This window comes from Suricata suricatta, chromosome 11, assembly GCF_006229205.1.
Source record: "Suricata suricatta isolate VVHF042 chromosome 11, meerkat_22Aug2017_6uvM2_HiC, whole genome shotgun sequence".
Taxonomy (NCBI): domain Eukaryota; kingdom Metazoa; phylum Chordata; class Mammalia; order Carnivora; family Herpestidae; genus Suricata; species Suricata suricatta.
Window position 1 is genome coordinate 7,276,565 of NC_043710.1, and position 16,434 is coordinate 7,292,998.

At 58.9% G+C, this 16,434-nt stretch overlaps 3 protein-coding genes across 5 annotated transcripts; 1 reads left to right on the forward strand and 2 right to left on the reverse strand.

The window, feature by feature from the left end:
* Positions 1-3,844: 3,844 nt before the first annotated feature.
* PRDX5 (peroxiredoxin 5) lies at positions 3,845-8,162 on the reverse strand. Its single transcript, XM_029957395.1, has 7 exons — positions 8,109-8,162; positions 7,285-7,644; positions 5,386-5,520; positions 4,552-4,683; positions 4,440-4,478; positions 4,210-4,271; positions 3,845-4,096 (listed from the first exon to the last, which is right to left on the reverse strand). Exons 1-7 carry the CDS (start codon positions 8,160-8,162, stop codon positions 3,991-3,993), a joined length of 888 nt encoding a protein of 295 aa, XP_029813255.1. The 3' UTR covers positions 3,845-3,990.
* Positions 7,946-9,000, forward strand: TRMT112 (tRNA methyltransferase subunit 11-2). The gene is made up of 4 exons (XM_029956153.1): positions 7,946-8,238; positions 8,319-8,420; positions 8,545-8,634; positions 8,722-9,000. The coding sequence occupies exons 1-4, from the start codon at positions 8,161-8,163 to the stop codon at positions 8,827-8,829; spliced, it is 378 nt and encodes a 125-aa protein (XP_029812013.1). The 5' UTR covers positions 7,946-8,160; the 3' UTR covers positions 8,830-9,000.
* On the reverse strand, positions 8,948-16,428 carry ESRRA (estrogen related receptor alpha). 3 transcript variants are annotated; one of them, XM_029956150.1, is made up of 7 exons: positions 16,413-16,428; positions 14,569-14,905; positions 11,661-11,777; positions 11,387-11,515; positions 10,806-10,973; positions 10,446-10,715; positions 8,948-9,998 (listed from the first exon to the last, which is right to left on the reverse strand). In XM_029956150.1, the coding sequence occupies exons 2-7, from the start codon at positions 14,891-14,893 to the stop codon at positions 9,739-9,741; spliced, it is 1,269 nt and encodes a 422-aa protein (XP_029812010.1). In that variant the 5' UTR covers positions 14,894-14,905; positions 16,413-16,428; the 3' UTR covers positions 8,948-9,738. The 3 variants fall into 3 exon arrangements, with proteins under 3 accessions (XP_029812010.1, XP_029812011.1, XP_029812009.1); XM_029956151.1 differs by lacking the exon at positions 16,413-16,428 and adding an exon at positions 15,783-15,797; XM_029956149.1 differs by lacking the exon at positions 16,413-16,428 and having other exon boundaries at positions 14,569-15,701.
* Between the last annotated feature and the right edge of the window lie 6 nt (positions 16,429-16,434).

Sequence of the window (16,434 nt, forward strand, 5' to 3'; positions counted from 1 at the left end):
AGGAGATGCTAAAGAGGCAGGAGGACCTACAAGCTGGGGAGTCGGGGTGACTGTGGAGACCGACATTGCAGAGAGCAGGTGGGAGCCTTGGGGGGTGGGTCACTGGGGCTATGCAGTGACCAGACCGAGACCTGGGACAGCTAAGCGCATGTCCCTGCCAGGGCTGAGGGGAGTGGAGACATGTGGTACCATCTTTCGGGAGGCCATGGAGCCCCCGAGGTCCCCTGTGCTCAGACATGATCCCCTCTGCTTGTCATCTTCCAAATCTCTTTTCCCTTTCTCTTTGGTGGTTAGAACCTCGGCGTTTCAGTCAGGCACATGGCAGCCTGGAGTCAAGTCCACATATCCCAGCCTCTTCTCACTGCTGGGACGACCATGTGACGAAACCATGGCCGGTGAGGGGCGCCTGGGTGGCTCAGTCGGTTAAGTGTCCGACTTCGGCTCAGGTCATGATCTCACAGTTCGTGGATTCGAGCCCCGCGTCGGGCTCTGTGCTGACAGCTCAGAGCCTGGAGCCTGCTTCATTCTGTGTCTCCCTCTCTCTCTGCTCCTCAGACCCTGCTTGCTTTCTTCTCTCTCTCAAAATAAATAAAATTTTTAAAAATAAGCACATAGTATCTATCTGTGCACACACACATGTGCAGACGCGCATTCCCTAAGGAAGTGGGCACGGCTCTCAGCAGCTCATCCAAGGGGGCGCCTGGGCAGCTCCGTCGGTTTGGCTCAGGTCATGATCTCACGGTTTGTGGGATGGAGCCCCACACTGGGATCTGCACTAATACAGAGCATGCTTGGGATTCTGTCTCCCCCTCTCTCTCTGCCCCTCCCCCCATAAATAAATTAAACATTAAAAAAAAAGGAACTCTTGACTAGAAGAGGCCAGAACCACTGACGTTGAGTAACACCCTTGACCTTCCAGCTCAGGGTAACTGTGCCCTTGGGAAGGTCAGGAGAGGTGGGTGAACTTTATCTGGAGATGTGCTGGGTGGGCCCGGGAAGCTCATGGCCCCCGGCCCTGACAGGTACAGCAGGGGGCCTCCAGCACGCCGGGTCCAGGCCGGCCCTGCCCTGCCCTTATCTGCAGGCCTGAAACACGTCCATCTGGCCGGAGGTGAAGGTCTACCAGATGCTCTTCCAGCGTGACGGTTAATATCAGGCCCTCGGGTTCCCAGAGCGTCTCACAGGTCACCCCGCAGCCCCCACCCCACAAGCGGAGACGCACCTCCTCTGGCACCTGATTCTCACCATGCTGACCGCAGGTGGCCCTGGAAGCCCCAGAGGCCCAGCCAACAGCAACAGGACCCCCTGGAGGGGACACTTCCTCTTGGAGGTCTTCCCCATTGAGAGGCTCAGGGGCAAAGGAAGCAGAGGCCACTGAGGGGCAACAACAGAGACACGGGGCGGCAGGGAGGAGAAACAGGGGACGCAGTCTGTGCGGGAGCCGAGGGCCAGCCGTGACCCCACGCAGCGCGAGGCCCCGAGAGCCCAGCCGCCGACCCGGATACTCTCTCCCCCTGCGGCTCTCAGGGGCTCGGGGCCACACGTGGGTGGGTTTGCCACGGGAGACCCTCACTTGTGTGAGAAGACTCAGAGAAACAGGGTCCGGAAGAGGAAGATCCTTTCTGCTGTCATGTCATCGAAGGCAGGGCTGTGAGCCAGAGCTTGGTAGGGGGAGGTCAATGAGGGATTGGTAATCTGGAGGGGAGGTGGGTCCCCTGCCCAGCCCCAGCCCATGACCCCCAAGGGGCAGCAAGATGTGGGATTTTTTTTTAATTTTTTAATGTTTTATTTATTTTTGATACAGAGAGAGACAGAGCATGAGAGGGGGAGGGGCAGAGAGAGAAGGAGACACAGAACCGGAAGCAGGCTCCAGGCTCTGAGCTAGCTGTCAGCACAGAGCCTGACGTGGGGCTTGAACCCACGAACGTGAGATCTGACCTGAGCTGAAGTCGGAGGCTTTACCCACTGAGCCACCCAGGCGCCCCAAGATGCAGGATTTGAAGGGACAAAGGTGAATGGGTGGGACATCTCTGGGAGGGAGGTGGTCCCCCTGCCGAGTGCCCCCTTCACGCACCACCTCTACCACCCAGCCCCTCGGACCTCCTGCCAGTGGTGCCCTGGACTCGCCCTCCCTCTCAACATCCAACAGGTCTCTGCGTCCCAGCCCCCACCTCCCTGCCGCCACCCTCCATCATGGATCCTTGCCTGCCTCTCCCTGCCCCCCACTGGCCCCAATCTGACTCCTCCACTGCCCGCAGGGGAGCCCAGGTATGAAACTCACCTGTCCTGCAGAAATACTTCCCTGGCCTGAGGCGGCCACAGGATAAAAGGTAAGCAGCTTGCTTACCAGAGTCTAGAAGGTTCACCCCCCCTGGTCTCCCCCCTCTTCGTCCTCTCTCACAGCTGCTCTGTGCTCTGTGTATGTGGGGGGGGTGGGGTGGCTGGGCTGTTCCTTCCCTCCCCAGAAGCCTCAGTCCCACTGAAGTCTCAGTTCCCTCCTAAGGGCCCCTCCCTGACCTCTCCCCAGCCTCTCAGGGCCTGTCCTGGCCAGCTCTGGGGTTGGGCCCCCCCAGGGAGGGAACAGGGTGAGGCAGCACCTAGGAGAGTAGAGGCCACACCCATGCCTGCCTTGCGGCCAAGCGACTGGCTCAAATCCCAGCTCCTCTGAAGTGGCTGAATGACCTGGACCCACTCACTTAACGTCTCTGAGCCATAACGGCAGTAACCGTCCACCCAGGCAGATGCAGGTGTGCCCCCCTTAGGACTATGAGCTCCTAAACACCACAGGGGCCTAGTAATCCCTGCCTGCTGCCAAGTGCAAGGCTTCCCAGGGTCCAAAGGCAGAAGCCTCAGGGCAGGGCCCGCAGACAGCGGTGGCCTGCCTGCCCTCCACCGCCTCACATACCCAGCACCGGTCAGGCCTCCCCAGCATCTTCTTCCCTGCACAGCTCACCTAGACGCCCCTCCCAGGAAGCCTTCCTGGACTCAACCGGTACTGTCTCCAGTGACGGTGCCCTTTCCTACCAGTCAGATGGTCCCGAGGTGCCAAGAGCCCTCTTTGGGGTAAGGGTGCTCCTGGGAGGGGTTCAACAGAATCTACAAGAATGGTGGGGTTAAAGCTCCACCCACTTTGAGGGAGCCTCGAGCCAAAGCTCCTACCCTGAGGCTTAGGATCTAAATAAGATCAGCCAAGGGGCGCGTGGGTAGCTCATTGGTTAAGCACCTGACTTGGCTCAGGTTGCAATCTCACAGTTTGTGGGTTCGAGCCCTGCGTCAGGCTCTGTGCTGATCGCTCAGAGCCTGGAGCCTGTCTTCAGATTCTGTGTCTCCCTCTCTCTCTGACCCTCCGCTGCTCACGCTGTCTCTCTCTAAACCACAGCTAGCTCAGAGCCTGGAGCTGCCACAGATTCTGTGTCTCCTTCTCTCTGACTCCCCTGCTCACGCTCTGTCTCTCAAAAATAAATTTAAAAATTAAAAAAAAATTTTTTTTTAGGGGCGCCTGGGTGGCTCAGTCAGTTAAGCATCTGGCTTCAGCTCAGGTCATGATCTCATGGTTCGTGGGTTCGAGCCCCGCATCGGGCTCTGTGCTGACAGCTCAGAGCCTGGAGCCCGCTTCAGATTCTGTCTCCCTCTCTCTCTGACCCTCCCCTGCTCGTGCGGTCTCTCTCTGTCTCTCAAAAAAATTTTTCTGAATAAATTAAAAAAAAAAGGCTCTCCCTGATTATCTTCTCAATTAAATCAGGGTCCCCCATTAGCACCCCTTCACCCCTGCCCCCTACCCTCACAAGCGTGACTGTCATAAGGCCTGGCCCTCCCCCAGACCAGCAAATTCACGATCAAGGAGTAAATGTGAACCGGAAATGTTTATTGCAGAAATTTGGCCAGAGTTCCCATCAGGGAAGCAGCCCATTTTGGGGTTGGACGGGCGCCCTCTGTCCGGGGCTGGGCAGGAGAAACCGGAAAGGGTAGGAGTATGTCGGGCCCAGGGCCTCAGAGCTGCGAGATGATGTTGGGAGCAAGGCTGCAGGTGAGGCCTGTGCCATCCGGCTCCACATTCAAGGACCTCACTATGCCGTCCTCTACCACCATGGAGAACCTGCCAGAAGGAGAGACCGGGCCAGCTGCGGCGGCCTGGCGGCTGGAGGGGCGGCTGGAGGGGCGGCTGGAGGGGCGGCAGGGGAAACCCCACGGGGACCCTCCCACTTTTACCTCTTGAGCCGTCGGTTTCCAAAGAGAGACACCAGTGAATCATCTAGTAACAGATCTGTCTCCTAAAAGAAAAGGCAGAGACGAGACTTAGACACTTCCAGAACAGACCAAGAGCCCCCCTACCATACACAGGCACCCAGCTGCTCCCCAAATTAGCCTCCAAGTTCCTGTATCCAAGGCCTGGCAGAGGGACCACCCTCTAGGGTGGGGAATTATGGGGATGCACTCACCTTTCCAAAGGCCCCAGTGGGGTCAGCCAAGAGCCTAACCTAAGGAGGAAGAAAAGGTCAGAAGACAAATCCCACACGTGATCCACCCCCACCCCCAGCACCCACACCTCACCTTGCCTCCAGAGTTGTGGGCTCGTCCCCACTCTGCAGTCACAAAGACATCATTAACACTCAGACAGGCGATCACCTGGACGCCTTTGGCCTTCAGGGCCTCAGCCTGTTCCACAAACCCTGGCAGGTGGGTCTAGGAGGGGAAACAAAGGGTCAAAGGGATAATTGCCTCTGTTCCTCAGCCTACTCTTGATCTCCAGGCCACTCTCACTTCCCTCTTTTAACACCTTTGGCCAAACAATGAGAAGAAAGTAAGCCACACTTCCTTCTTGCCTTGGCCACAAGGAAGCTCGGATCCAAACTTAAGTGCTCTGTGGTCACTATGAACTTCCCATGGAAGAACTACGGTTTCTTTACCCCTGTCCCAAGTACCTTCCATAGAGCCCGTCAGCAGCAGTAGACGTTGGATTTAATTACAAAACCCCCTGGGGCGCCTGGGTGACTCAGTCGCTTACTTTGGCTCAGGTCATGATCTCACGGTTTGTGGGTTCGAGCCCCGCGTCGGGCTCTGTGCTGACAGCTAGCTCAGAGCCTGGAGCCTGCTTCGGATTCTGTGTCTCCCTCTCTCTCTGATTCTCCCCTGCTCACGCTGTCTCTCTCTGTCTCTCAAAAATAAATAAATAAACAAACAAAAAGCCCTTTTCTCCTACATTCCTGGCACCACTGCCTTTTCACAGCCTCCCCAGATTTTCTGAAAGCTCTGATGTCCTTCTTAACCGTCACATCATCTGCATACTCTTGTCGCAAGCTGCCCTAGCACCGCGTGGAAGACATCTGAATGATACAGACACGTGCATAAGATTCCAATTGCGGAGCCCCGGAAGGCAGGTCTCACCTTGGAACAGCCAGGGGTAAAGGCCCCAGGGACTCCAAACAGCACTCCCTTCTTGCCCTTGAACAGCTCTGCCAGGTTCACCTTGTTCCCAGGCTCCCCTTCGAAAACCACCACCGAAGGGATGGCATCTCCCACCTAGAGGGAACGATTTGGGAAGGAGTTAGTTGGTTACTTGGTAAGTTACTGGGTAAGATTGACTAGATAAGGAGGGAAGCAGTTGGAGAATGAGGGGGTGGGTAAGGGAGGCCAAGGGACAGGCGGTAAACCAGACCTGGAAATTGCTCCTGGTGCAGCAGAGTTGCTAAGAGTCGGAATGTTCCAACCTGTCGAAGCTTCCAGAGGTCCCTCCCTGCTACCCTCCCCTCTCCCGCCACTACCGGTTACTCCACAGCCTCCAGGTTTCAAGCTGGCCCTCTTCCTTTTGCCAGCCTGTTGGTGACAACAGAAAAAGGGAGAGGTGGCCTCTCTGGGTGTTGCAAGGGATTGAGTAAACAACCCAGTCTTCTGACCAGAAAGAAGTGGGATAAATGGGCAGGGGAGGAGGGGCAGGGGCTCCACTTGGGGGTGAGGAGACCTGGCAACTGGGAGGGAGACGACCCCTGCCAGGACTGAGCACCCAGCTCTCAGGAAGAGAAAAAGGGAGGGTGGCGGAAGGTAGGAAAGTTTCGGTGGGGACTGGGGGGGGGGGGGGGGGGGGGGGGGGGGGGGGGGGGGGGGGGGGGGGGGGGGGGGGGGGGGGGGGGGGGGGGGGGGGGGGGGGGGGGGGGGGGGGGGGGGGGGGTGTTGGGAGGGGAGTATAAAATGAAAGGAATCTCCCCAGGAGCCAGAGTGGCTCAGTCTGTTATGCGTGGGACTCTTTTTGTTGTTAACATTTATTTATTATTGAGAAACAGAGAGAGACCGAACATGAGTATGGGAGGGGCAGAGAGATGGGGAGACACAGCATCGGAAGCAGGCTCCAGGCTCTGAGCCGCCAGCACAAAGCCTGATGGGGGGCTCGAAGCCAGGAGCGGTGAGATCATGACCTGAGCCAAAGTCAGACGTTCAACCGACTGAGCCACCCAGGCGCCTCTAAGCGTGAGACTCTTGATTTCGGCTCAGGTCATGATCTCAGGGTTTGTGAGTTTGAGCCCTGACTGGGGCATTGCGCTGAAAGCGGGGAGCCTGCTTAGGGATTCGCTCTCTCTTAAAAATAAATAAACGTTTTTTAAAAAAGGAATCTCTCAAAAGGGATGGATCAGTCTACCTGGGAGTGTGTGAGGGCCTCACGGAGCCAGAGGTGGCAAGCAAAAGAAGGGTAGATCAGGGGTTGGGAGTAAGATTCAGCAGGAGGAAGAGGAGGTCTCAGAAGAGTGTGGGAGGGGAAAGGCGGGGTGCAAGGAGCAGGGGATGGTTCCAGATGAGGGGGTGAAAGACTCTCGGCAGAAGGCCAGGAATTAGCCACGGGAGAAGTGGAATGGAAGAGGCACAATAATGGCTTTCAGAGAAAACACTCGTTTCAAACGATGTGGTGAAGAACGATGCTCAGCAATATAACAAAAACGTACAAGAGGGTATGGAGGGGGTTGGGGACATGGATGGCGGTTGAAAGGGGGCCCTGGGCAAAGAGACGGTTCCAGAAGGCGCAGGAGGCCATGGTAGTCAATCGCTTGAAAATGGTGGAGACCCATCACGGAGTGTCGCAGGGAGGCAGTGAAAAGGGGACGAGGTGGGGGGGAAATGGGGCACGCACGGGGTCTCGCTGAGAGGATGAGGGAGAACTGCGGGAAGAGAGTCCAGCGCGGCAGGCAGCGATCCGGAGGGCGGGAAAGAGGGTGATTCTCCTCCTGACCAGCGGGACGGAGATCACTGGGAAGACGGGCGGGAGGGGAGGTCAGGCAGAGCCCGGCCAGCGGTCACCTTGATTGGGGCCATAGCTGAGGCGGCGCTTCTGAAACCGGAGGCCCCTCCAAGCGTCCACTCCCCTCCTCGTTGCCGGTACCCTTCTGCTCTCGCCCTTGCCGATGCAGCGGACCCGACGGCAGTCGCGCGGACGAGAGCCGAGCCCGACCTGCCACCTAGAAGATGCAGCCCAGCCAAGTGCATGCTCACAGCAGCGGCCACAGCCGCCCCGCCCCCTAGTCCAAGCCGCCACAGGAGGCGGGGCCTGGCGCTAGGTGCTCCCGCGGGACCCCGCGAGAGGCGGAGCCTCGGCTTCGCCCGCCCCCAGCGAGGCTCCTCCACTGCGCAGGCGTAGCGGCCTGTGCAGGGGCGGAGCTTCTAGGACTCTCGGCTTATTTACATTTGGGGCTGGACCACCGGCGCAGGAGTAAATGGGCGGAGATTCCGGCAGTTGCGCAACTTATTTGCATACAAGGGTGGGCGTGCCGCTGTTTTGACGGATTCCTGCAGTGTTTCTTTTCCGTAACCGGAATTGAGGGGAGGGAGACGGGGTCAGTCGCCAGCGTAGGAGAAAAACGTGTTTATTTTGCATTCAACGAAGGCCCCTGCATTGCGGGTGTTTTACATGTGATTTGCACGATGCATGATTTATAGCGAATGGAAACCACTGGGCCTGCGCCGTAGCCATCTCCTGCCGAGACGCTTCCGGTAGGAGCGCGTGATTTGAGCAAGCTTTTACGAACGCCTCGTCGGCTACCACAAGTTCCAGCACGTCCGTCACTTCCGCTCCTCCAAGCCGTCCAATAGAACAGAGACTGGAGAGGCCCCGGAAGTGACACTACGGAGTTTCTAAGTTCTTCCGGCTCCGGCCTGGGGAGAGCCCGATTTGGCGACATGAAGCTGCTCACTCACAATCTGCTGAGCTCGCATGTGCGGGGGGTGGGACCCCGTGGCTTCCCTCTGCGCCTCCAGGTATCGACCGGGGTCAGTCTCGCGCCCGCCTCCTGGGGGGCCAGGCTCCGGTCCCCGCCTAACAAAACTCCGCCCCGCAGGCCACCGAGGTCCGCATCAACCCTGTGGAGTTCAACCCCGAATTCGTAGCGCGTATGATACCCAAGGTGGAGTGGGCGGCGCTTCTGGAGGCGGCGGATACCGTGAGGACCCTCCCCCACGCACAAACTCGCTCTGAGTTGGGGGGTGCGGGGTTGGTCTCCCCGCAGGCTGGGGAGCCTGGCAAGGGTCGGCATGCCCAGAAGTGATTTAGGTCTTTGCCCACAGTTGCACCTGGTCGAGGTACCCAAAGAGCCGATTGAAGGGTATGAGCATGACGAGAAGTTTCTGAAGAAGATGCACCACGTGCTGCTGGAGGTGAGACCCTGCCCGCCGCCCGTCTCCCTGGCCAGACAGTGGGGCAGAGGCTGCCGGTGCTCAACTCTGTACCCCGCTTCCCCGCAGGTGGATGTGTTGGAGGGCACCCTGCAGTGCCCAGAGTCTGGACGTCTGTTTCCCATCAGTCGTGGGATCCCCAACATGCTGCTGAGCGATGAGGAAACCGAGACTTAATTTGCCAGTCGCCAGCTTTTCGTTCTGTAACCGTGTATATTTTGCTTAGGTATATCCCTGTTTTCAAGGTCGTGTGTCTCCCCAACCCTTGACCCAGTGATGTACGCGAAACACAGTATTCTTGAGCTCGATATATTTTTTTTTCTTCTCATTAAAGGTTCAAAACCAAAAGCGGTTTCTCTTTGCAGCAAATATACATTAAAATAGAGTCTCTGTACAGCCAAGGGCTCTGGGCCCAGGCTTGCCCTATGTCCCTGCACCTCCCTGGCCAAACCCAAAAATAAATATAGTGTTATTGCTTCGCAGGACATAGAGGCAGTGCTCTCCCTCCCCCCTGAGGAGGCCGGGTGGGAGCTGATGGGGGCAGGGGGACCCTGGCCACCCCAGGGGTCCAGGGGCTGGAGCCTGCTTGGAGTTATTGCTTCAAGGGGGGGGGGCAGTAATGCCCAATGCAAATGAGGAGAGGAGCGAAGGGGGCAGGGGCCTTTGCTCTCCAAATCCCCCTCTGCTCTGGAGAGGGGGTTGGATTAAGCAGCAGCAAAAGCATCACCCACTGGGAGACTGTGGCCTCCACTCCCTTCCCTCCCTGAGATCAGGCTTCTGCCCCCCAACACACACATCCCCTGCAGCCCCCTATGGCTTCCGCAAGGCCCCCTTACACCGTGGGGGCACGTTATGGCTTGCAAGGGGCAGCACTGTGCCCAGAACCTGGACACACACGTTCCCAGCTTCTGAGACCCCCTGGGAGCGGGGAGGGGAGGGCGTAGGGCCTGCTCCCAGGGGCTGATGGTATTGCCTGGCCCTGCCAGCAGGCTGTGGCACTGTCCAGACCCCAGCTCTGCCCCCTTGGGGCTGACCCCATACTGGGCGGGTCCTGCCAGCACCCCCACCCATGCCCACCCCCTTGCCTCAGTCCATCATGGCCTCGAGCATCTCCAAGAACAGCTTGTGCATGGGCACCTTGCCCTCCAGCTTCACCCCATAGAAATGGGCCAGCACTTTGCCCGCTGTCTGGCGAAGGAGCGGAAGCGTGAGCAGCAGCCTGCCCGCCCGCCGCCGCTCAGCACCCCCTCCGGGGCCCGCCCGGCCTGCTTCATACTCCAGCAGGGCCTCATGTAGAGCTTCTCGAAGCTGCTCCACGGCCTCGGCATCCTCAATGTGCACAGAGTCTGCAAGGAATGGGGAGAACGTGGCTGATGTGGGCCACCTCCAGGAAGGCCAGAGCCAACACCTGCATGGGGACCTTTGCTTGCATGGGACCTGAGAAGCCAGGGACAGATTAGAGTGGCTGACTGGGGCACCAACTCCCTGCTTCTGCCCATGAGCCAGGGCCCACGCTCCTATCCTCTAGCCCCCCAACTATGGCCACCCCTTGTCCTCCCCACCTTCCCTCCCACTAAATGGCTCACTTTCCCTTGTAAGGGTGACACTAGAGTTCAGAATACTACGTGCAGCTCCTGGGCCTGCCCTTGCCTTCTTTTTGACTTTGAACAAGTCACTGTTCTTCCCTAAGCCCCACTTTTCCTGGTCTGCAAGAGGAGACCCGGCCACCATTGGAGTTGCAAACTCAAGGAGGGCCTCAGAGAGACCACTGTCACAGCCTGCCCTGGACTCACCTGAATTGGCAAGGGCCAGGGCCTTCAACAGGACATACTCCTCCCGCTCCAGCCTCAGGGCCTGCAGTCGCCTCACCAGCTGCAGCAGGGCGGCCCCGAGCTCCCCCAAGCCGGCTGCTCGTGCCCCCTCCTCATCCAGGACCAGGTCCTCGGCGAAGGCCAGCTCGTCCTGCAGCGGCAGTGAGCGCTGGGCCACACCCAGCACCAGGACTTCCATCCATACGCTCTGCAGTACTGACATCTGGTCGGACAGGGACAGTGACGAGAAGCCTGGAGGGTAGTGGGAAGCAGACCTGACTGAGCCAAGTTCATCAGATCCTCGTCCCACAGGGAAACCCCACGTCACCTGGCCCCTTTTACCTGGGATGCTCTTGGCCCAGCTGATGGTGACCACGATCTCTCGGTCAAAGAGGTCACAGAGGGTAGCCACGGCTGGGAGGTGTCCATCGGGGCCCGCCGGGTCGGGCATGGCATACAGCTTCTCAGGCTCAACCACCAGCAGGTGGGACACCAGGGCATTTACCGGGGCTGCAGGGACAGTTGGAAGAGGCACTCGAATTCCTCACCTGGCAGGCCCCTGCGGAGTCAAGCATCTTCCCAGAACTCCTTCCCCGATGGCCTTCTGAAGAGCCACTGGCCAGCCCGTGTTGGGACACCTCTCTCCAGGAAGGGCTCTCACTCCTTCCCAGGGAAAGCAAGTCCACGGACAAGTTCTGAGTGTCAGAAAATCTTTACCCTGTGCCCAGCTGTGCTACTCGGGGACTGATGAAAAAAAGGTAGTTTCAAAAATACTTCTGGGAAATGTGCATGGACGAAGGGAAAACTTGGGGTCCCGAGGCCCAAGATTCGTAACTGCTGTTCTGGGAGACTAGACACCTAATGCGCCTCTCGTGCCCCGGCCCCACCGAAACCCTAGAGCTCCAGGGACCTCCAGCTCTCACCGGTTTTCCGAGGGCCTCCAGCTACTGCCAGAGGTCCAGCAGGGAAGGAGCCCGGGAAGGGCAGTGGGTCCACCTCCGGCCGCCGCTTGTACTTCTGCCGCCCTCCCCGGACACGGTCCAGACGAACTCCTTGAATCATAGGACAGGGCTGTGTCCGCGGGACTGGGGGGTGACTCGGTCTACAGAGCCCGCCTGCCCAGCTGAGGCCACCAGAACTTCCCCAGGCCTTGCCCACCCCCGGCCCCAGGCCCCCGGGTCCCTGCCCAGTGCTCACCCTCCTTGAGCATGCCCACCCGCAGGCACTTGGTGAAGCGACAGGCCTGGCAGGCCTTGCGTCTCCGCTTGGTGATCTCGCACTCGTTGGAGGCCGGACAGCTGTACTCGATGCTCCCTGCCAGAAAGAGGCAGGGCTCGAGTGGCGGCCTCGCGGGGCCCAGAGGACAGGAGAGCCCTGCCTCACCCCGAGCAAGCGCAGGGCTGGAGAGAGCAGAGGCCTCTGCAGCGCTCTGTCCCGCGCTCCATTCTCGTCCGCATCCTCCTCGGCCTACAGGAGCACCTCATGCCTGCGTGTCACGTCCTGCTCCTACAGACCCTTGAACGCTTTTTCTTTTGTTTCTAGAATGCCACGTTCCTGGTTTCCCTTCCATCTCTTTGGCTGCTCTGTGGCTTCTGTGGATTGGCCCACACTCCTTCCGTTGGAAAACCCCAGGGCTGGCCTTGGACCCTGGCCCCTGGGACCCAGATTCCATAGTGAGCTCACCAGTCGTGGGCCTTCAAATTTCTATCTCTAGAAGACTCACGTGAATGCTAGACTCCTGTTCTACTACTGTCTCCCCAACATCTCGTAGTTCTAGAAGGCACTGCAGACTTAGCCTGTCCTAGAAGGAGCCCAGGACCTACCACTCCCCAACCCTGCAGCTCCATCTGTCTAGGTCCTCAAGCAGAAATCCAGAGAACATCTTGGCTTCTCCTCTCACACCCACACCAGCCCCATCATCACAGAGCCGGGCCAGCTTTATCTCCTAATGTGTCCAGAAGCTGACCCATCCTGCCCTGGGACCCACCTCCGTCCTTGACCGGAGTTACCATCATCTCCCTTCGTGCTGGTCTCCTCCTTTTTCTCCTTCAGTGATCGTGAGGCAACCCCTTCCTTCCTTTGCTCAAAAGCCCCCGATGATTTCCCTTCTCAGTTAAAGCCAACCTGAGGCCAACGACGCCTAGAGCTCCCCTCCTTTTTAACCTTTCTAACCTCATCCCTGTCGCCCTCTGCTCTGCCCCAGCCACCTCAGTGCTCGGCAAAGGGGCCCCTGCCTCAGGGCAAGCTGCTCCCTCAGCACCCTCAGCTCTCTGTGCCGTCACCCGAGGGAGGCCTTCCCTGGCCTCGCTCTGAGACGTCGGGGGCCCCTCTGCAGGCCTCCGCCGCGTGCCCCTGCCGGTGTCTCCGCAGTTCTCCGCCCGAGCCGCACATGAGCTTATCTTCATCATCTGTCTTCCCACTTTGGCGTCTGCTCCTTCAGGGCCAAGACTGCCAAGCGCTAGGAACGGGGCCTGGCATGTAGTGCAGGTCCTGATGATTGGCTGAATGAATGCATGGTGGCCCTCCCGGCCTCACAGGGCTACCACAGGGACCGAACGACACGCCCTTGGCACGCACCTTCCTTCCCCTGGTGTGCTTTCTCCAGTACCCTATATCCAGGCCTGCGCGAACAGCTCAAGACACCTCCTCAGTGAAGCTCTCTGAGTGACCCGGGCAAGTCCCGCACCTAAGCCCTCAACCCCTCAGTTCTTCCATCTATAAAACTGGGATGAACACAGAACTTTCTACAAAGATGGCCAGCGAGCACTCAAGGGAATATGGGGGTGATACATGCAGCAGGGTTAGCGGTGCTCAATAAATGCCCCATAAAGGGTTGCTGTTGGGGCGCCTGGGTGGCTCAGTTGGTTAAGCATCATGATCTCATGGTTTGTGAGTTTGAGCTCGGCATCAGGCTCCGTGCTCACAGCCCAGAGCCTGGAGCCTGCTTTGGATTCTGTGTCTCCCTCTCTCCCTGCCCCACCCGACTCGTGTGTGTGTGTGTGTGTGCACGCGCACGCGTGCACATGCTGTCTTGCAAAAATAATCATTAGAACAAATTTTTTTTAATAATTGCTTGCTATTTAAGGCTGATGCTCAATAAAGATTTGTCAACTGAGTCAACAGAGAATGCAAGGTGCCCGGGTGGGTAGACCCTGTTCGCTCACCGGCCTTCAGAACCAGAAGGGAGCACAAGTGGCTTTAGAGCAGCGGGTTTTGGCCAAATCAAAGCCCATTGGAATGTCACAATCAGTGGCGAGCCCTCTGTCCGAAGTTCAGTTATGAGAAACAAGCAGAGGCAGCAGTCAGCTCTGGACCTAACTCAGACCCAAGTTCAAATCCCGGGTCTGCCTTTTTCTACCTGTGGGACTTGAACAAGGTTTTTAAAATCTTCCTGGGCCTCCACCAGGGTCCCAGTGCTGGCACCTTCTGGGTTGCCAGGGGAGTAACAGAGGAGGGCACAGGGCCTGGCGTAGGGTAGGCACTCAAGACATGTTCCCGGAAGTACACGTTATTGCGCCCAAGGAACCAGTGATTTCCATAAGAGTGTTAACAGGCCCATCTCAAGTGACGCGTGTTACATCTCCATCTTGCTCACTCATGTTCTGCTGTTTTCCAGAGTGAGACACATTCAGCGAGTACTAGCAGCAGGCATGTTTTACCTACTGGTCTTTTTAAAGTCGGGTGCGGGACCATGATATCGCCGCTCAGTTACCCATAAACACTTGCCCTGTTGCTGCCGCTACTTTGGGCAAATCCACCAAAAGGGGATGTTCTATGCTGCTGAGCGGTGAGCAGCCGCCAGATGCTAGAACGGCGTTTTGGGGCAGGCAGAGACTGCCTCACATTCTTCTGAGCCACCAGGGTAAATGCTAGGCCTACATTACCCAGAAACCTAGGCGGCTTCCTGAGTCCTCTCCCAAGTCCCACCTCCAGTCTATCAGCTCATCCTGGGGGCTTTAACTTCTCAGCAAAGTGGCACGCCTAGGAGGTCAGAGGAACCTGGGAACCCCAAGTTGTACTGCAGCGGTCTGCAGTAGGAACCCGCACCCGCTGGGGGATGCTAGGCCTGGAGGGCAAAGGGTGCAGGAGTGGGCTGGGGGCTCACCCTGGATGGTCCTCTTGAAGAAGGCTTTGCAGGCTTCACAGGATGCCACACCATAGTGGTAGCCAGAGGCCACGTCCCCACAGACCAGGCAGAGGCGTTTGGGCAGGGAGCTGAGCACCAGCTTCCCACCACCCTGTTCGCCAGGCCCAGCCCCCTCCCCATCCTCCTCTTCCTTGTGGCCAGGGAGGCAGCGGGTGGGAGCTGGGCCAGGGGCCAGGGCCACTGGGGGCTCGGGCTCGGTCTCCGAGGAACCCTTTGGGCTGTCGGGGCTGGCTGGCTCTGCCTTGATGTAGAGAGGCTCAATGCCCACCACCTGGCTGGACATGGCGCTGGTCACCTGCAGGAAGAGACCTGTCAGGTCACAGGGAGACACTGGGATGGGGGATGGAGACACAGTGCCACCCTCGTTGCCCAACCCCCGGCCTGGGGCCAGGCTTCCGGGCTCACTGACAGGGAGGGAAGGGGGGCAGAGTCCAAGGAAGGGGCTGCCCATGAAACCCCCCCACTTCCAGCTGTTGCTATGGGAACAGAGTCTCCAAAGTCTCCAGGGCCAGTAACTGACAGCAAGGTCTCCCACTTGGGATCCTGGAGGAGGCCTGGAAACTCCCTACTCCCACCGGAGGCCAGGAAGTGGCGTAATTTCAGTCCCCAGGCAATCTTCCAACACCTTCTGGAATCCCCAGCCAGGAGGATACCTCTTAGTTCTCTCCAGATGTTGGGGACCTCGAAGATCTCCCCTCACCTGGGTATCCTCCATTCAGAAGCGCACACGAGGCACACAAGGGCAGCTGGTGTGCTCCCAAGTGCAGGTTCACACACACTCCCACTAACCTGGGTTCTAGGTATCCTCACGCGCTCACACATGCTCACTGGCTACTGGGCACTCGCAAGCCTCACACATGGCCTTCCCCAAATCCCACCTCTCACACATGCTCCCATTTGTCTTCACACGCTCCCCCCAAAGTTCACAACCCATAAGCAAAGTCACAGTCAAGACTCACAATCACGCACACTCACTCCCAAACACTCCCCACTCACCATGCCCCCCACACTGACACACACTGGCATAGATCCTTGTGGAAACACACTCAGAGCCTGACACACCGCCCCTCCTGCCCAAGCATGCCAATCCCATGCCCACGGCGGACGCAGCTCCACCTCCTTACACCCCACCCCACCCCCAGCCCCAGCCCCGCCAGTACATTCACTCTTACACTCCCGCTGCCGCAGAATCCTCTACCTCTGGGGCGCCCCGCCCCCCCAACCTGCGCACACCTACGGGAAGTTGCCTAAAGTTGCTTCGCCTCACCTCCCCCTCCGCCCGCGGGGGACCTCTATCAGGTTATCAGGAAGTAAATGGGGAGCGCCAAGGAGGAGGAAGTTCTCCCCCGCCGGTGCGATGACCTTTGACCCAGAGAGGAGGGTGGCCCAAGGCCCCTTTGAGCGCCCCCACGTGGTCTTCAAAGCCCCTTCTCCGACAGGGAACCCTCCCTATCTTCCACCCCGGGCCGCCCCTGGGACTTCGACTAGCTCCAGATGCCGGATTGAACCCTGCCCTGGGACTGGACCTAAGGCCCAAGCTTGACCCTGGCCAGGACCTGCAGCCCGAGCCAGAACCGGCCCCTGTCCCAGGCCGACGCACTAAGACCTGAACGCTGAATCCCGCCCGAACCCTAACCCCGTCTGGCTCTCGACCCGGTCCCAACTGTGACCCGCGCTGGTCCTGGAGCCGGACCCGCCCGGAGCCCGCCCCACCGCCCGCCTCCCGATCGCGCTCGCACATGGCCCCCGCGCCCCGCCCGTCCAACCCCCCCCCCCAGCGGCGCTCCCCTCCGCCCCCGGACCTGGGGCTCCGGCAGGGCGGGC